This window comes from Betta splendens, chromosome 13 (genome assembly GCF_900634795.4).
Source record: "Betta splendens chromosome 13, fBetSpl5.4, whole genome shotgun sequence".
Classification (NCBI taxonomy): Eukaryota; Metazoa; Chordata; class Actinopteri; order Anabantiformes; family Osphronemidae; genus Betta; species Betta splendens.
The window spans coordinates 12593286-12613376 of NC_040893.2; the positions used below are offsets into that span (position 1 = coordinate 12593286).

At 46.9% G+C, this 20091-nt stretch overlaps 1 protein-coding gene across 8 annotated transcripts in view; it reads left to right on the forward strand.

Moving 5' to 3' along the window:
- dscamb (Down syndrome cell adhesion molecule b) overlaps positions 1-13806 on the forward strand; it is an 80830-nt gene extending 67024 nt beyond the window's left edge. For 7 of the 8 annotated variants that reach the window (XM_055514243.1, XM_055514245.1, XM_029171277.3 and 4 more), the window contains 20 exons: positions 262-390; positions 493-660; positions 1325-1395; positions 1520-1763; positions 2048-2194; positions 2939-3094; positions 3187-3320; positions 3550-3703; positions 3793-3910; positions 4187-4353; positions 4456-4554; positions 5232-5420; positions 5495-5785; positions 6650-6826; positions 7296-7326; positions 7601-7716; positions 7823-7987; positions 9037-9237; positions 9332-9634; positions 12434-13806. In XM_055514243.1, coding sequence (XP_055370218.1) covers positions 262-390; positions 493-660; positions 1325-1395; positions 1520-1763; positions 2048-2194; positions 2939-3094; positions 3187-3320; positions 3550-3703; positions 3793-3910; positions 4187-4353; positions 4456-4554; positions 5232-5420; positions 5495-5785; positions 6650-6826; positions 7296-7326; positions 7601-7716; positions 7823-7987; positions 9037-9237; positions 9332-9634; positions 12434-12987 — 3614 coding nt within the window. In that variant the 3' untranslated portion in view covers positions 12988-13806. The remainder of the gene's footprint in view (positions 1-261; positions 391-492; positions 661-1324; positions 1396-1519; positions 1764-2047; positions 2195-2938; positions 3095-3186; positions 3321-3549; positions 3704-3792; positions 3911-4186; positions 4354-4455; positions 4555-5231; positions 5421-5494; positions 5786-6649; positions 6827-7295; positions 7327-7600; positions 7717-7822; positions 7988-9036; positions 9238-9331; positions 9635-12433) is intronic. The other variant, XM_029171280.3, reaches the window with a different exon arrangement.
- The last annotated feature ends 6285 nt before the right edge of the window (positions 13807-20091 follow it).

Consider the following 20091-nt stretch of genomic DNA (forward strand, 5'->3'; position numbering starts at 1 on the left):
GGCTCCCCCGCAGCCCAGGCTCGGATAGGTGCTCTTACAGTGGATGTCTCTGGTAGAAGACAGAGTTCCTTCGGGGAGTAGTAAAGTTTTCCCTCATTTATTGCTTAATTCCTTCATTTATTAATTTAATTTCTGCGCAGTGTGACTCCAGCTCTCTCTGGGGAAATCACCGGCAGAATAATCAGATACATCCGTCTGCTCTGCCCACCATCCAGTGTTTGCTCTTCCTCTCACACGCTTTCTTACATTGCGTTTGCTCAGAACCACCCGACCCTCCGGAGGTGGAGATCCGCGAGGTGAAAGACCGAACCATAGCCCTCCGCTGGACCATGGGCTTTGACGGCAACAGCCCGATCACAGGATACGACATCGAGTGCAAGAACAAATCAGGTAGTTCAACCAATCACTTCATGCCTGCGCTAATATTATGTGCTTATCAGTTAGTAAAACGTTCAAATATCGGCTGACAAATACTCCTCCCTCCTTCCCCAGCGTCTTGGCTGTCAGCCCAGGTAACCAAAGATGTGTCACCGCAGCTCAACCAGGCCACCATCATTGACCTCCATCCCTCTTCCACTTACAACATCCGCATGGTTGCCAAGAACATCATCGGCAACAGCAACCCTAGCAACGAGCTCACAATCACCACTGACGAAGCAGGTCAGGGAGTAATCTTGTCCTGTCGCAGCTTCAAAGCGGTTAGAACATAAAAAGCAGAACTTGGATGCGGATGAAATAATTTTCCCATTACGTAAAATGATTGACTCTAATCACAGTCTTTAAACTGTTAATCGTTGCCACTGTGATTTATTCTTATACATTTACTGTAGGTAGATAATTGATACTTGGGATAAATGCTGGATCTCCTCATATATAGTGTCCATTTCCTCCCAGCTCTCAAGCCTGTTGAAGTCATCTTGTGCATAATTGTTTTATAGTTGTTTTAAATGGAGACCATCATCTTTTATATGCGGGGAAACAGATCAGTTCGCTGCTGCTTTTAATCAGCTCTATGTGTGCACATAATGGTCCCCCTAACAGGCATAAGTCGAGAGGTTTAAATAGAATCTGTGACATTTACTACACTATTTACAAAGGCTAATGTTCGTGATGTTACAAGTGTTTTCAAAATTATTTTTAATTTGAGGCTCAACCTGCCAGAAGCAGGGATGAGAGAGAGAGAGAGAGAAAAGAGAGAGAGGACTAATCCTCAAATCAACACCTCCATCTAGTGGTCGTGAGCCAGATGAAAAGCAAACGGCTCTATCGTCCATCCCACTGAAACACAGTAAGGCAGTAATGTTGAATGGTGCTTCATACGCAGCTCCTGACGGCCCTCCACAAGATGTCACTCTGGAGTCCACCTCCCCGCAGAGCATCAAGGTCTCCTGGAAGGTACCGCTGATTCTATTTACCTTTTCTTACTGAGTCGTGAGTCATGTATTTAGCATTTGAATAGTTAGCATGGAATAAAGGCAGTGGTCCTCAATCACTTTCTCTCCTCCCGCTCGTCCCACAGCCTCCTCAGAAGCACCTGCAGAACGGCGTGATCCGCGGCTACCAGGTGGGCTACAGGGAGTACAGCCCCGGTGGCAGTCACCAGTTCACCATCATCAGCGTGGACACAACGGGCGATACCACAGAGAGCATCGTGCTGGACAACCTGAAGAAGTTCACCCAGTACAGCGTGGTGGTCCAGGCTGCGAACAGGGCAGGAACTGGACCGTCCTCACAGCAGGTGGTCACCAAGACCCTGGAGGACGGTAAGGATCTCTGAGATTAGTAGAGCTGCTGTAAAGAGCATATTCCTGCAGTCTCATTGCTGCTGTGAGTGTTCCCTCTAGTGGACAATCATTGAATTACATGTGCACGCATTAGAGAAATTAGAACTTTGAAGAAATTAGAAGTTATTCTGTAGCTTGTTGCATTGGATTTAATTGACTGCACTTATCTCCAGTACTGATTTGATATCATCTAGCTTTAAGGTTCATTTGCTGCATTTATATTTTATAATATACAGCATTTTCTTCTCGTGCATCTTTGGCAGTGCCGTCTCGACCTCCTGAGAATGTCCTGGCTGTGGCCAAGTCTCCAGAGGTCATCTCCCTGTCGTGGATGCCGCTGCCCAGAGAAGCTCTGAATGGAAACCTGCAGGGATATAGAGTCATTTACTGGGCCAACCTGCCGGATGGAGGTATTAACAGCCACTTGTTTGTTAGTTGCCTCATACGATAATACCTCAAATGAGTAGATTCATCGCTTCGCCTGGTTTCGATTGTGTTGTGTTGTTGTGTCCACTAGGGGGAGCTGTGGCATCGTCTTATTGTAATAGGCTTCATACGTTGCAGAGGTGGTGTTAGATTCTTTTTTGTGAATGTGTGTTTACTCCCTTTATCACTTTGCACAATCATGAGACACTGTAATCCATTAGAACAAAGGAAAAACTGTACCTCATTTATCACCCTCTGTAGGATATACATTAGTTCCACAGTTCTACAATAGTTACCCATTCTACACTGTCCAAAGTTTAAAACTCCTCATTTTGGATTTTCACATTCTCTAGAGCCTAAATGTCAATTATTAAATAAACCATATGTATAATTTAATCAATTATTATTAGTAGTAACATTTCAATCATATGGTAGTGTTATTTTAACTGTTAATTCATTCATTATTTCTTATTGTAAAATAGAATAGGCTAACACAGTTTGTATTTGATAAAAGTATTATTTGTGGCTTATGAGCATTTTTCCATTTTACATACAGTATACTGCAGCAGATCCAGTAGCATTAATCCAACCTGCAGTCTGACTGCTCGCCATCAATAATTCACATTGCAATAACTGCAGGACAAGAGCCTCATCGGTGAATGGCAGCGTGAGGAGAGGAGGTGGAAACAAAAGCTAGGTTTAACAATGCGTCTTCCTTCCTGTGTCAGAACTGGGTGAGATTCGGAACGTGACAACCAATCAGCCGTCTCTGGAGCTGGATGGGCTGGAGAAGTACACCAACTACAGCATCCAGGTCTTAGCCTTCACCAACGCTGGAGATGGCGTCCGCAGCGAACAGATCTACGTCCGCACAAAAGAGGATGGTACGAAAACCCACCCAATGTCAATATTTACTGCTTGAACAAAGGCAATGGACACGGTGAACTGAAAGGTGCTGTGTTCTTTGCGTCCTTAGTGCCTGGTCCTCCAGCAGGAGTGAAGGCTGCAGCCTCCAGTAGCTCAGTAGTGTTTGTCTCCTGGCTGCCGCCACTCAAACTCAACGGCATCATCAGGAAATACATCGTCTTCTGCTCCAACCTGCATCCGATGGTAATAGCATTTGTATACCACGAGATCCAGGTGTCTCTGAAAACTCCCACTCAGCACCAGAGTCCAGAAAGGACTGGGATGCTGTGATACTGTGACCCTCATGGCAACATCCCATGAGTAGCATGTAGACTAGCATGTAACCCATGGACCAAACTCACAGCTTCTGTTCACAAATGGCCTTTTTCTGGTGCTAGCCGGTGTTACATCAAAGTCTTGTTTCATTTTACAGGTGATGAGTGAGTTCGAAGCGTCTCCAGATGCATATTTCTACAGGATCCCAAACTTGGCTCGTAACAGACAGTACAGCATCTGGGTTGTTGCTGTGACAGCTGCAGGCCATGGAAACAACAGTGAGAAGATCACAGTGGAGCCACTGGCCAAAGGTGCACCATTGTTACTGATACAGTAGTGCTTGAGCTGCCAGTCTCTGAACACCATATACAAAGCTTTTACCTTGTGCGTGTCCTTTCAGCTCCGGCCAGGATTCTAACCTTCAATGGGACAGTGACCACTCCCTGGATGAAGGACATTGTCTTACCCTGCAAGGCTGTTGGAGACCCTCCTCCTACCATCAAGTGGCTCAAAGGAAAGTAAGTCACACACAAACTGTTAAATACGAACCCTAGAACATGTAATTAAAAAAGTAGGCTTTGTCAAATTGCTTGAAAAGTGGGCATTGAGTTCTCAATGCAACAGACAGTACATGTACAGTATATGGGATGATGTGAAGGTCCATTGGTCCAGAGCCACGGGTGGCGTGTGTGTGAGAGCCTGATTAGATCTCAGCTTTTATATGTACATAATGAAACTTTCTGGGATATCATCTCGCTGAACAAGAGCCCTAAAATTGTCTCGCTCTAATCCAGTACTAATGGAACTCCCACTCCCGTCCTGGTGGACGGCCGCCGCAGCGTCCACAGCAACGGCAGCTTCATTATTCGCACGGTGAAAGCAGAGGATTCTGGGAACTACAGCTGCGTTGCCAGCAACAACTGGGGATCGGATGAGATCACGCTCAACCTGCAGGTCCAAGGCAAGTAGCAAAGGGTTTATTGTTTAGTTGCACGTGCAGTAGTCTTAATCTAATAAAATATTAAATGTAATCCTAATTTTGTGTTTGTGCTCACATCCGCAGTCCCTCCTGACCAACCGCGGCTCACTGTTACCAAGACTACCACCACATCCATCACATTGTCATGGATACCTGGAGACAACGGAGGGAGCTCCATCAGAGGTGAGATCAGCACGCAGCCTGGACAGCAGCACAGTTGACAAAGTCTTATTTGATCTAATGTGCACAAACACTAGCGAAATACAATACGTTTACACTGCTCGCTATGATAATTAATTGGATTGCTGCATCTTCACTCCAGTCTCACACCCCTGGTCTGTGAGGCTGATTGCCTGAGTTCTAATACAGTATGTAGATTAAAACCGGGCAAGAAAGATTGACTCTGTTCAAGTGAGAGTTTAAAGTGCTCCATCAGTAGCAAAGCCCAGTCACAGTCAGGCTACTGGTGGTGATCTATCACTGCTCCTAATCATGGGCACTTTCTCCAAAGCCTGTAAGTGATATCTTCTGTGTGTTTGGTTTCGCTTCCCTGCTCAAGGTGTCATCTATCACCAGAATACACAGATCTGAAAACTATCCCCCCATGACCTAATTTAGACATTGACAAGATAAAAAAAAACCTAATCCATGTTTTCTGACATATTATAGCCATCAAATTAGATAAAAAGCAATTGGAAAATGATTATTATCACATGAATAATATTCAGGAGTCCAATAAGATTTAGTAAATTGTCTGAATGTGAGCCTATTTGTATAGATGTTAAACAGATGATCAATCTCAATAGCTGCTTTGAAGTGGGAATTCTGTATCTAAATCGTCTGTCCCCCGTTTTCTCTAGGTTACATCCTGCAGTACTCCGAAGACAACAGCGAGCAGTGGGGCAGTTTTCCCATCAGCCCTAGTGAGCGCTCATACCGCCTGGAGAACCTCAAGTGTGGCACCTGGTACAAATTCACCCTGACGGCCCAGAACGCAGTGGGTCCGGGTCGCATCAGCGAGATCATCGAAGCAAAGACTCACGGAAAAGGTGGGACGAGTCGCTTTCGGCCGACGGCCGCGTTCCTGGCACTCACGGCACTCACCTCTCCGTCTTCCCCCCAGAACCCCAATTTGCCAAAGAACACGAGCTCTTCACCAGCATCAACTCCACCCGGGCCAGGCTCAATCTGGTCGGCTGGAACAACGGCGGCTGTCCCATCACCTCCTTCATCCTGGAGTACCGGGCCGTGGACTCGGCCACCTGGACCACGGCCCAGCGCACGTCGCTGACCAAGAGCTACATCCTGTACGACCTGCAGGAAGCGACCTGGTACGAGCTGCAGATGAAGGTGACCAACAGCGCCGGCTCAGCGGAGAAGAGGGTCACCTTCGCCACGCTCAACGCCGATGGAAGTGAGTTTGGACGAAGCGCGCGTCAGGGTTCATTAGTGGCTCAGCGCGAGCACAAGTCTGCGCATCTGAGGGATAATTAGGTAGAAACATAATCATGTCCGTTGACAGTGGAAAGAAAAATGGGCATAAAGACCAATGGCGACAATTATGCTGTTGTGCCTAACGACATTAAAGGCGTGCAGCTCTCTGTGAAGCAGCTGTTTGGGCCGGTGCCGCCTACGGCACAGTGTGTGCTCCACGCTTATTTGTGCATCAGACTGTTTTGTCAGCGTTTGAAGGAACTGACAGGTAATCCAGCGGCTCAGTTGGGCGAGGAAGCGGGCCACGGTCTGGCTTTATTTGCCTCGGGCTGCAGATTGTGTCAGTCATACACAAAGGCGGCATATAAGCTGTAAAAGAAGGAGAGGAGGTGGTGAGGGCGCCGTGGTGAACAGACTATTCATTAATTTCCTTTGAAGGGTTTTGCTGAGATGTGTAAGCTGCCTGTCAGGATGTTAGTGCATGTGCCAGTGAAAGGGCTTCAGTGTGTGTGTGTGTGTGTGTGTGTGTGTGTGTGTGTGTGTGTTACTACAGTAGGTCTAGTTCAGCTCAGCAGCCTGGGAGACTCACAGCACACTATAGTACAGTATAGTCTGGGCCAAACCAATGAATCTGCTTTGATCGGCTACATGTTTGGGCTGTGAGAGGGGAGTGAATGACATTTAAGCAAAACGAGGTGTCTATTCCCATCTGAGCATAAACGTAGACTCAATATACGTAACTGAAAGCTGTGATCCAGCCAGAAGCCCAACACCCGCCCCCATAGACGTTCAGAGGTCGGCCTGTGTGTCTCATAAAGGTCTCAATATGTCCGCTCCCTTCAAGGTACCATCCCTCCCCTGCTGAAAACAGGAGACCCCATCTCTGACAACATGTCTGGCAGTGGAGGTCTGAAGATGGTGGTGACCATCACCTCAGTCCTCGTGGTCGCCGTTCTGGTCTTCATCATGCTCATGGTGCTAAAAAGGAGGAGGAGGGAGCAACGGCTCAAGCGGCTGAGAGGTGACACACAGTGGGATTATTTACACTCTACACATGTTTAAAGGATAAAAGATCAGACTCTGCTGTTGCTTCTAGAGGTGCCCTGTTCTCGCTGCCCTCAGATAAAGAGCAGAGATGATGTGGTATTTTACTGGGTCACCATAATGCTCATTATGTGCAGCAACATCCAGCAGTGTAGAATAGATGCTTATCAAGCAGAACTCACATTAGCAAACATGTCTGTAGTCAAAGTAAATTTGCATAAAGGGTAGTTGAGCTGTTGAGCGTCCGGAGCACGGACTGTGTAAACATGCACTTGAACACATCATTCAAGACCGCGTGTCGGACGATAAAACGTTTTTTATCGTTTTTATCCCTCTGACATTTTTCTTCGCCTTTCCGAGAACTTGTCATAGCGTTTTCATCGTTGTAGCTGATGAACTAAGGCAGGACTATTATGGTATTAACTACCTCTGTGCTGACTTTACAGATGCCAAGAGCCTGGCAGAAATGCTGATGAGGTACGTGTGCTTAAACTTTAATTTATGCTCGCTGCTTTGCCTCTAAGCAGTGGACATAAATCACTGCGTAGCCCAGGGTTACGCTTCCTATCAGGAAAAATCAAATATATTGCACGGAGGATTTGCTGTCCCTCTTGCCTTCTTACAGCTACTTTCAAACTTAAATGGAATTGAATTAGCATTTGTGCCACACGGTGCGAAAAAAAATAAAATAAAAAATAAATAAATCACGCTGGCGAAAAAGTAATGGATTTCTGTCATTAATCGCCTCCAGTAAGAACACGCGGACGCCGGACACGGTGAACAAGCAGCAGCAGACTCTGAGGATGCACATCGACATCCCCAGAGCCCAGCTCCTCATCGAGGAGAGGGACACCATGGAGACAATCGGTAGGATGCTGACAACGTGATGCCTTTCAGTCTCCATATTAATCATACTAATACTGTGCTTCCCTTTTGTTTCTAACCCTATTTTATTCCTCTTGCTGTCCCCTAGATGACAGGTCCACTGTGCTGTTGACAGACAATGACTTCGGGGAGGCAACTAAGCAGAAGTCCTCCACTGTGACCCACACAGTCCACTACCAGTCTCTGTCCCAGGCCACTGGACCACTGGTGGACGTGTCTGACGCCAGGCCTGGAACCAGTGAGTCCCACCACCGTCAGTGCTCTACATTTCTTTCCTTTACTACTAACACTACTACCATGCTAGCGTTGTGTTGATGCTGAAACTAAACCTCTACTAGCCGCATTAGTCACAGTCCCGTTCATGTACCGCACCCTTTGCGTTATGACACAATCGCACGCGGAGCCGATGCGGCGCGCGATCCGCCTTCCAGCGGTGGGATTGCGGAGACGCGGCGGCGCCTGGTGTTGGAGCCGCGCTGAAGCAGAACCGATGAAGAGGAGCGATCTCCCTGCCTCCCCGCGACACGTCCTCACCTGGGTGCAAGCGGCCAGCTGGGCCTGAGAACACACATGTGCACGCGACCACACACGAGCATCCTGATTAGTAACGCACCGACGGGCAGAATTTAGCTGGATTCATGAAATATTATCATTTATTTTCCCAAACTGTTCCGATTGAGAAGCGCAGTGAGAAAAGCTCCTGCTTTTCCTGTAACACCATGCTTTTGACAAACACGTGCACGTGCACGTGCACGTGCACTCCCGTCCGACGCTCGTCACAGTCTCATGCATTAAGTGGGTTCCCACTGCGTTGGTTCATTTAACCTGGCAACTGGGGCATGAAGTCGGACTGCTGGCTCAGCCTTTCACCTCATCTGCTTCCCGCTGTCGCCTGAACGCCTCCACCGGTTCCTCCCTCCTCGCCGTCGCTGCTGCTACGGTTACCGCCACCATTCTTCAGCGCACAGATCCAGTCCCGGCTTTTATCAAAGGGCCGCGTTTGGATCTGGCTTGCGGTGAATGGAGCAGCCGCCTGTCTGGGTCAGACTGAATATGATACTGTTTGTGCGTCTGAGTGGAGGCAGTTGGAGCTTGTGATTGATGATAATGTTACCGCATGGAGCTGTGGTGCTAATGTTCACTGGGAGCAGGAAACACCGTGTGCTTTCCCTCCGTCCTCTGCTACAAACCCAGTCCTTGTAGATTAGCAGTTCGAATTTCGGCACTGAAGCACTAGAATAAAAGTTCAATCCTGACGCTAACTTCATAATAATCAATACCTGCTCTTCGCCGTGTGCCTAGATCCCACTGCCCGACGCACTGCCAAAGCCGGCCCTGCCGCGGCCCGGAGCCGCTACGCCAGCCAGTGGACCCTGAACAGGCCGCACCCCACCAGCTCCTCACACACCCTGACCACCGACTGGAGGCTGCCCACGCCGCGCGCCGCCGGCTCCGTGGACAAGGAGAGCGACAGCTACAGCGTCAGCCCTTCGCAGGACACAGGTAGAGTCCCCGTCGCACCGGTCCAGCGCCGCCGGCGTCGAAGCCGTGGCCTCACGGTGCGTTTTTTTTTTTTTTTTTTTTAATGCGGCCCCAGATCGCGCGCGGAGCAGCATGGTGTCGACGGAGAGCGCGTCCTCCACCTACGAGGAGCTGGCCCGGGCCTACGAGCACGCCAAGATGGAGGAGCAGCTGCGCCACGCCAAGTTCACCATCACCGAGTGCTTCATCTCCGACACCTCGTCGGAGCAGATGACGGCGGGGACCAACGACTACACCGACAGCCTGACCTCCAGCACGCCGTCCGAGTCGGGCATCTGCCGCTTCACGGCGTCGCCGCCCAAACCGCAGGACGTCAGCCGCGTCATGAACATGGCGGTGCCCAAGGCGCACAGGCCCGGTGAGGAACGCTCTCACCTTCAGGTCACGTCAGGTCAACGTGCACAAAGCGCAGTAACAGTAAAGCCTTAAAGCAACTTCCTGCACACAGCGAGTGTGTATAGTTATGTTATTGTGGCCCACATCCACAGTCGGCTGCTCTCTCTCCTCCGCCTGTAGCTTCACCCGACATGACCCGCCGATCAATTAAGAGCACGCCGACGTGCTGCTGGCCCAGTCGCAGGCCGTTTGAACAGACACCGACGCCTCTCCCTGACACACACGCACACACTCCATCTATCGCTCCATCTGCTGCCATGTTATAATGTGTCCGGGGCCCGTGATAATTAGGCTTGGTGGGGGTGTCCCCTCCTGCAGCAGCACCAGCCTTTCTCTGCGCGAAGGTAACGTACACTATCCCAGAATCCTGCGTTTGACCCGACAGGAGTTGAGGCCACCAGATCTGCTTCTTAAGTTTCAGACCTCATTATGCTCTGAGCGTGTGCGCGCGGCACAGCAGACTCAAATCCCCGGAGGACGAGAGCGACTAAAGGTCGTCTGTCAACCTGAACTCCGGCTATTGTCGCTCTGTACAAAACGCCACTTAACTGCCACAGTGGAGACCATTTTGTGTAATAGCAGCCTCTAAGCCGCTCAGCATTAGGTGGTGTCACTTACATTTTAGGAACATTTAAGGATTTTTTTTGGCGTATTAAAAGGATGCTTTTGAAGAAGAGTTTTGCTTTTAGAGTTGTTTCACTAAAGTTTTCTTTAGTTCCAGGCACTAGGATCATTTACACACAAGATTAGCATTAATCTTGTTCACCATAGTTTCTCACTTTGTACTGTCCAGTATGTGATTTGTTGGGTACCCGGTATATAGTCTGATAAATGATAAATGAAGCTGGACAAAACACAGTTATAGATCCTAGAACTAAAACAGTAGGGTCTTCATCAGTATGCAGTAGTATTTTAAGCCAACACTAAACAGTGCCCTTAGTTTGTTCTTGCAGCTCAAACTTTCAGAGTGTATCACAGGATGAATCCACTGAAACCCAGAGCCAGCGTGGGGTCACTTTGACTGACAGGCTGGTGAATGACCCAGCATCAACACCATAGGTTCTGTGTCACATCAACCTGAGCCGACCTGGCCTGTCCAGAGGCAGAGCTTCTCACTCAGCTCCCTCTGGATCGCCTAAGTTCAGGTGACCTGCCTCAGGGGAGCGTAACAGTCACATACAGTACGTTATCGCATCTGCAGAACCGCATGGGCCCGAACCCATTGGGCCAACGTTGCTCATAAACCTTTACAGCTGTACCGGTCGTTTCAGGGCTCTGGAAAGCAGCTGTTCTATCATAGTCTGCTAAATATATCGTATGTCTGTGTGAGCCTCATGTGACATATACAATATGGCAACACAGGTCTAGCAATTGCGAAGCATCACAGAGGCTTCAGCGACGTCAGAGTAATGACTTGGCAAAGAGCTCGGTTGTGCACACACTGTCCCATTACTGTATGATCTGCAATTTACAGGCTGATGAATTTCCAAACTACATTTCTAACGAGCTTCCGCAGAAACACTTAAATCTATATTTAATTCAATTAACACTTCTAGCCATTCATCATCTGTGTTGGCACTAATAGGGGCTTATTATAAAACGCGGTCAATTATCCATTCTCGCCGTGAACCCAGAAATCCATTCTCCAAGGTCACATGTTGCGCCTGATGTGCAGATGGGGCCTCGCCTGTGCTAGCGACGGCGCTCGGTGGCTAGCAGTGATAGCTGTGGGTTGTGTGCTGTACATGTCAGTCTGTCTGCACATCGGGGTGGTAGTATACGTGTCACACGTGCTCTCGGCAATGTTCTGTGGGTGGAAGTCGGTGTCTGGTTCCCTGAGAGACGAATGTAAAGACGTTTGGTTCAGCGTGGAAGGAAGGAAGGAAGGAAGGAAGGAAGGAAGGAAGGAAGGAAGGAAGGAAGGAAGGAAGGAAGGAAGGAAGGAAGGAAGGAAGGAAGGAAGGAAGGAAGCAGACCCCAGGTCAGCCAACAGCGCCTTTTAAATATGTAATACAGTATTTACAGTCGCACTAGATGTACCATAACCTGACTGGTCTGAATCATTAATGACTCCCTCCATTACATTTAACACCTCAGACAATTATGGTTTCAGCTTTTAAGCATTTATCACCCACTTGGGCCACAGTCTCTCCATCGGTTGTTCACTTCACTTATTCCAGACTCCAGTGTTTATCCTGCTACAGTGCAAGTAAACTTTCAGCACCAACAGACTTTCCAACACTTCCCGAATGCAAGCACGTATCAAGACAAAAGCCCACGGCACAGATTTAGTCAAACATCCAGGATCATCACAGCACGATAGGATCATGGGACACCCCCCCCCCCCTCCGACAATGGCAGCGCAGATAACGTTGTAATGTTTAGCTTCCTGTTACATTATGTTCTGCACATTCTCCCTGATAGCGTCCATTAAATTAAATAGAGTCACACTTGCAGAAGATTGCTATTGCATTAAAATAATAGTTGTGAGAAATAAAATCCCAGAAGGGCCCGAGGTGAGCGAATGCAACTCTGTAAATGTGAGTAAAATATTGATTTTCAGCTCTCGGTGCAGTTAATTTAAGCGGAGGGGAGGGGACGGTGGGGCGCACACACACACGGCGGGGCCTCAGGGACCGGCCACGCGTCCTCCTGGGGAGCGGAGGGACTGTGGCGAACATAATGCTGGAACCAGGCTGACGCTGTCTGCAAAAGTGCATTACGGGTGTCGCATAATGTGATTTGTCCCGTCTCCTCCCAGGTGGAGAACTGGTCCACTTGCCACCTTACCTTCGCATGGACTTCCTGCTGAACCGCGGCGTGCCCCTGGCGGCCCGGGGCGGAGCGGTCAGCAGCAGCAGCAGCGTGGGCAGCAGCGGCGGAGGGGGAGCGGTGGGTGGAGGAGGTGCAGCGGGCGGAGGAGGAGGAGGAGCAGGAGCAGGAGGAGTTGCTGCTGGTGCTACAGGGGAAACAAGAGGAGGAGGAGGAGGAGGAGCCATGGGCCAGACCTGCTTAGAACCACAGAGGAGCCGTACCCTGAAGAGGCCACCGCCCATGGAGCCCACACCCATGGAGGTGCCCTCACCCAGGGAGGTGCAGCAATGGCAGCCAGGAACTGCCTCCACCCTCCCCCACAGGGATGTCCGGGAGAGGGGGGAGGCCCGGGGGGAGGTCCGGGCAGAGGCTCCTTCCTCAGGAGACCTGGCCCAAGCACAGGCTGCCAAGCTCAGCACTTCCCAGGAGTCCCTGCTGGACTCCAGAGGACACCTGAAACAGAGCAACAACCCCTATGCCAAGTCCTACACGCTGGTATAACACTGGGACACACCTGACTGCTGCAGGCGGACTACTGCAGACTGTGGAGGAGGAGGAGCCAGAGACAGACGACAGCCGCAGGATGGACCGCGTTTCACAACACAAATAGTTGTATATAGAGCCGTTTCTGACATGCGTCTGAAGTGGCTGCTTTTCTTTGCGTCTGTCTTTCTTTCTTTCACTCTTTTCTTTCTTTGCTCTCTTGCTCTTCTCTGTTACTTTCACACTTTTCATTCTCTCACACCTTGATCACAATTATTATTTTCTACTTGAGTATTCTTTTATTCTAAAGTGACAAAAATATGAGGATTGCCAAAATGATTTATTTAAAATTTGAGAAAGATAAAAATACTATTGAATTTATATCAAGGACAATTATAGTCATTATTATTACTATTATTATATAAAAACAGAAAATATCTAAAAAAAAAAAGAAGAGAGGAGGACTCTGGAGCACTCTGCAGGAGACCGTTGCTTTCTTAATTTATTTTTATTTTATTGTCGCAGTGTGATGAAATCTGTGATTGGGTAACTGAGGGGGGGTTTAGCACTATGAGGAGCCAATAAAGAAGAAGAAGAGTGACATCGGACGTGACCGCCAATGCTGACCAATCGTAATGTTTTTCAACCTTTCTGATGACTGCATGGCGACTGAACAAATGACAATTCATAGGAATGGCTGGAAATCCAAAAAAGAAGATTTTTTTGTCACACTATGAAATTATACAATGTGAATATATATAAAGAGATCACTTTTATTTGTGGATATTATGGGGAAAATGATTTGGTTAATAAAGTCCTTAGTCATGTTTGCACACATCTGAGTTTGATTCATATGACTCCAGCTGAATATTCCTCCCGTTTATGAATTTCTCCTCCATACAGTCTTTCTGCCCTCCTTTGTTCCACTTTCTAAAACATTTATCTTACACTTTCCATTAAGACCTGTTATTTACAGGAAAAACTGCTGTTCCGGTTGGTAGGATTTGAAATGGACCATCCTCTCGTCTAACCCTGATAATTAACTGCAACTGACAGAGGAGAGAAATTGCTTTTAGAGGCAACAAAGTCGAGAAGATGTGGAAAAGAAGCAAAGCCAGTGGATGAGGTGGAAACATATAATATAGAAAAGGTAAAAGAAAACTGCTGGAAGGCAATTTATGACTTTTCCCATCTTCCTACAGTAGATTATCTTAGTAATCGGAAGCTACTATAGAAACATGTTCTTTGCATTAGTTTACTGGTGTAAATGAAGACTGAATGTAAACCTGGAGACACACTCAAATAATACAGTGTCCAGTATCAGCGACAGAGTGATTGCTGACATTATTGCTTGGAAGTAACTTTACTATATTCAAAAAAAGAAATTTAAGATAAAAACGATTCCTGACACAAAGCATGACAGCTGAGGCCGTGGAGGGTGTGTCTGGAGGTACAGCGGTTGTCGCTCATCATAAAGCCGTCACAAACACAGCGTGGACTTTGTGAGGCTGCAGCTGTGACCAGATGCTGTAAAAACTGCAGATCTGATGAATGCGATGGGGGGCGGAGGGTGTGGTTGGAGGCCGAGGGCCGCCCGGTGGAGGCTGCGAAGTAAATCTAATCAAGACCAGAGGCGGGAGAGACCATAACTAGTGTGAGTGAATGGTTGTTGGCCAGAAGACACCACACGTTAAACTGTGAGCGATGGTTTAATGTGACTTTTGGTCAGAAGGGACGTGACAGCTGCGCGGCAGTCGACAGTTAGCTGGTGGCTAGTGTGACACCTGTAGTGTTGGTTTAACTGGTGAGTCAACATTAGCATTATTATTACAACAGCTTGAGAAGCCATTTACGAAATATTCATGATGACACAATATAATGATTGGACTTTAAGAAGATAAAAGTTTAGAAATTCTTCCTCCTTTTCACAAATACTAATGGTTTCTACCCTCTTAAAGATCTTGCTTGTCCCAAAATTCACTTGGGCTGAAGCCTCAGAAGGCCTGACTACCCAAAGGGTGACCCTGGGAATTGAACCCACATCCTTCCTGCCGCACTTTAAGAGATCACCAGTACTGCACTGATTTCAAGCCTCTACTTTTAAACTCGACTGTATATTTCCCCCAATAAGCTGATGCAGCTGGGTTTGAGCTTTAATCAACAGATGGCACTGTGCCGTCACTGAATTCGGTCCGTTTGCTGCTAACAAGGGAGAAGCTCTGAGGAGCCGGAAAGAGATGGTTCAGCAGCGCAACTATTTGTGACAACCTGAAGAGAGACATCAAGGGCAACCGTGCAGTCTGTTCCAGTGCGTCTGCCATTTGCAGGCCACACCGCCCTGAACGCGGTGAATTATTCATGCCTGTGCCGACACTGAGACCCAGATCAGGTTTACGCTGTCATCCCCACGGCACCTGAGACAGCCCAGACACACAGTCAGATGTAGAAATAAACAATAATCTTTATCTGCATGGTTCCTGTATATGTTGGGGGCCAATACAACAAAAATCTTCATGTACTGGAGCTCTTCTGAATTATTCACACATTGGAAGTTTATTACAAAGCTGACTGTGGTTGAGTCACGGTTTCTTTTTAAATCAGTGACTCCCCTCACTGGAGTGTGGCGTAATGACGACGGATGGCCCACCTGCATGCTGAGAATACTTTATGACTCTGGAGTCGCCCTCGTACATCAGCGGAGAGCACGCTTGCAGCGCGTGACTCGTCTCCTGGCCGCAGGCCGTCATCACACCTCCCACCACGATATGGCAACAGGAAGAGGCTGCAAATCCGAAAGGGCTTTAAATCTTTTTATCATAAATGTCACATTATTCAAATAACTTTTATTATTATGATTATAATTAGGATTAGTATTATTTTTATTATAGTAGTATTAGTATTCATTTTTTTATGAATTTCTAGTACTTTCAGTGTCAAATGTTTTGTTCACAGCTACTCAGGTATTGACTGAGACTGGAAGACATACTGTAGCTTTAGCTTTAGCTTTAGCTTACTGACTGTTGTTTTTGTTTTGAAAGTTAAAACCTCTTCCAGCTGCAGTGCCTTCACCAGCCCAGTTGTTGTGATGGCCACAGAGAAGGCAACAGCATGGGTCATGAAGCCAATCTAACATTAGTAATGGCAGTAATTGGCTTCTGTGTTATGCTAATTTTTATTCCCTGTCTGTTGTCATTTTGATCGTTATTAGGGTTTATTTTAGGCCTGCCAAGGATACCACAGTGTGACGAGCACAGAGAGCAGAGGCAGATTAGGACGATACCCTCCCAACTGGGTTTTATAATGAGGCGCCTGAAGAGTTGGGAGGAGACATGGGGGCAATTTAGAGGCCAGTAAAACTAAGGAGTTTCCCCCTGAGTTCACACAAGTCTTTCCAAATCAGTCACACCTTAACGTCTCTGCTTCCTCACCGACTCCTTTCCTTGACGTGGTGCTTCATGTTTATCTTTCTTTCAGACCCATTATTTTATTGTGTGACCTCCTCGCTCTTCTTCCGTGTCTCACATCTCTCTATTGATCCAGCAACTTGTCTGTCCCTGTCCTCAGCAAGGGACTTGAAGGGTACAGGATATTTCTGGGAAGGAAATTGTTTCCCATGGGTTACTTTCGTCAGACGGAGCGATTTGACAGGTTCACTCTAGTTAACTGTTTATTCCAACACCACATCCATATCTCAGGGTTAGTGCTTAGTGTGGTCTTCCTTGTGACGCAGAAATATTTTGATGCTTAGACAAAAATGGATAATTTATGGATCTAAATTCAAATGCTGTGATTGTACCATAAGACGTCACAAGCTACAAGTTAAATGCTTATTTGCTTTTGATGCAGTATTTAAAGGGTTTGTCTCTGTTTGTCAGCCCTGTGATGTACTAGACTGGACCTGTCCAGGGTCTCTCCTCCAATGACAGCTGGGATTGGCTTCAACAACCCTTCAACCCTCTATAGGATCAGCAGCACAGATAAAGGATGAGTGCCTGAAGGACGTATCGATTGGCAGGTATGGTGCAGCTTCCTCTTGTTTTTACTGATTGCAATGAAATGATGACAAAGTCAGTAAATGCTCAATAAATATAACCCTAGTAAACTGTGAAAAAGGATCCTGTAGTTTTGTTCTAACTAAAATTTCGTCATCACGTACAGTAATTTTACCCTCTCTGGGACCCAGATTTGTTCCAGGCTGCATTTCTTTTGTACAGTGTGCAACACTGTGTCAAATGAAACATCTGATCTCTCTCAAAATGAACAATGCGTCTTGACAGAAACTGACGTGGTTCACTTTGATGGGTGTGTCATGAAAACGGAAGTTGTAGTGAATGATAAAAGTAGAAACAGGCGCGATGATCTCAGAGTGGCAGAGCTTGTAAAGCTCAGTCGTTACTAATTGAGACTGATGCGAAGACCAAAGCAGCATAAAGGCGTGTTTCATGTGAACACATGAAAACCGGCTCTCCAGGCTGTTACTTGTTGCACTAAAATAAAATACGCCCTTTTAATTAGGTTTTCAGTTTTTGTTTTTCAGGTCTCAGCAGGAAACTAAAAGAACTCAAGTCAAAAAGTTAAAGAAATGCACAACAAGGCGAGAGTGTCCATCAAATCCAGGTGATCGTCTCTGGTTCTGCACAGACGCTGGTATTTTGTCCGGTGAGTTGTCTGTTTAACAGAGAAGGTTGCAGGAACTCGTTGATTGGACCCCAGTCGTGCTGCTGCAGATATGACAGGCTGTGGTTGAACAAAGCGAGAGGCCTCATCCACCTTCACATCCACAGTTTTATTGGGAATAACCGTGTGCTCATATCACACAGGAAGAACATGGCGGCTCTCTATAGAACTGTTAAACCTGTAGACGTGTGCAGCCACGTGGCAAACAATCACAGGAATGTCAGCTTTCATAAGACACGGATGATTAATGATTATCAGTGACCACATGGTGTGAAATGGATTTTCTGTAGCTGTCTGGACATACACAAAGAAAACAGCAGCACCCTCCAAACTGGAAATGCATCTTTGCCTACAAAACCTTACACCTACACTGTCTTCACATTAGATGTTTTACTGACGGGGACAAATTATGAGTATGATTTATTTTGCTGTCTGCAGAATTGATATTTCCAATAGGCAAAACAGGACAAGTGTGACTTTAAGGCCCTGTTCTCAGAACACGTAAACCTTTTTGAAACAAGCTTCACTGCATGTATTAACATAATTTTATCCCCCAACTGGTTGATCCCTGCACCCCTAGAACAAGCCCTTGCAGTATTTATTTGAGTGAGTAGGTTCATGTTGCGTCTAAATCACAAGGAAAGATGCTCCTTTAAAGCTGGCTTCGAGCATTGGCTTGTGAAGAGTTGGCTTCCGTCTGGAGAGCGCGGTGCCGTAATACATCTCCAGCTTCTAGGTGAGAAAAGTGCAGCTTCCAGTCACACTCCAGGGACAGAGAGAGCACCCAGAGGCGATGACACAGTTCTGTGGAACAGGCTGGGAGAGATGAGGCAAAACTCATCTCCACGCGAGAGCCGAAGAAATTGTCTATATGTTAATGTGATTTAATAGAATCACAACAAAGAGACTCGCAGGACCTTGGGAAGGCTGCTGTTCTCTGTGGGCATTTGGATGATTTGGCAGAATCCTGTTTAGCTGTTGTCAGGGTGGAAAGTAAAAAAGTGAACAAAAAGCAACTGCAGGGAGGTTGTTTCTGCCGTTAGACGGTGACCTTCAGCGTAAATCTCAGTCACTGCATTGTTGCCTTAAAGGGAGCAGCACTAAATTTTTATGTCTGCAATCACATAAGGAACAAGTAGAGAATCATAAGTCAAGAAGCCCTTTTTGTATAAATTGGGACCAGGATTAATTTTTTCTGTAGCTGTGCATATCGTAGGAATCAGGTGCTCTTGATTTGGCAGTTTAAAGCTCTCAGGCGCACAGAGCTGATCCCTGGGGTGCAAAGGTCAGCACTGACTTTACTGTAACACAGTTCAGTGAGCCTCCTTTATGCACAGTCATGAACTCCACTCAGAGGGATCTCGTCTTACTTTAACCTTTCACAGTAAAGCTCTGACAGGCTTTACGTCATTGTGTCTTATGTAATGTGAATTTTTCTACATTATTTTGTCAGTCCTATTACTGTAGATGTACTGTACATTCAGGAAAACCAGAGTATATTTATTTCATGCTGTTGGGTTCAGTAGTTGTTTTAACTAATTTTAAGGAATGCCTTTTGTTTGCAATAGAAAAGATTTATAATCTGGAGCATTACTGTTCATGCAAACGTTCATGCCTCAAACCAGTGTGTGTTCATTGTGTCACTGGCTTCTATACAGCGTTAGCCACAGCACTAGAGTGCCTAAAAATGAGCTGCGCATGAAATATAGATAGAAAGCTGGCACATTATTCTGTGTTTTTCGAGTCCAAAGCAGAATTGCTTTGATTTTTTTTGCCAGTTCGGTTTTCATGTGTGCCTCATGCAGACTGGTGAGAGAACGCGCGTGATGCACCTGAACACAACACTGCACTAACGATAAGGCAGCTTTGTGCCGCTGCGTGATCGTCTCGTAAAAGGGTACAGCTCGTTTGCGACGGCTGAAATCTTGCCCAGCTCGACATTTACACAGAGCCGACACAAAGTCAGACAAAGTATGAGGCGACAGCTGGGCAACACGGCATCATCAGCCCTAGCTTCTATGAATTATTTTTTTTTTTACTCTTGGCTTCTACCAACACCAAAAATAGCCTTTTAAAATGTTTCATACTTACAAATAAAACATTTTTACATTTTAATACATAAAACCGGAGTCTAGTCCTGAACTATAATACACAATATTTCTGCAGGTGTATGTTGTTTGGCTGCTTTTAAAGCACCCGGAGCGGAGATCAGCTCAGTGGGAATCTGTCAGAGAAGCCGGCTCTACACGGAGAAGGTCATCAAGCTGCGAAGGGAATTCAGTCAAGCCCGATCTGAAAAGGTTGCTATTTATAGGCTGTCATCAGGATGTACCCTCGCAGAGCGGATGTTGATGCAAAATCAGTTTGCTCCACCCGAGCAGACGTGCCCGACGCGCTGCTGGAGGTGTTTGTCGAATTCTGGTATTTACATGGTCGGCACACAAG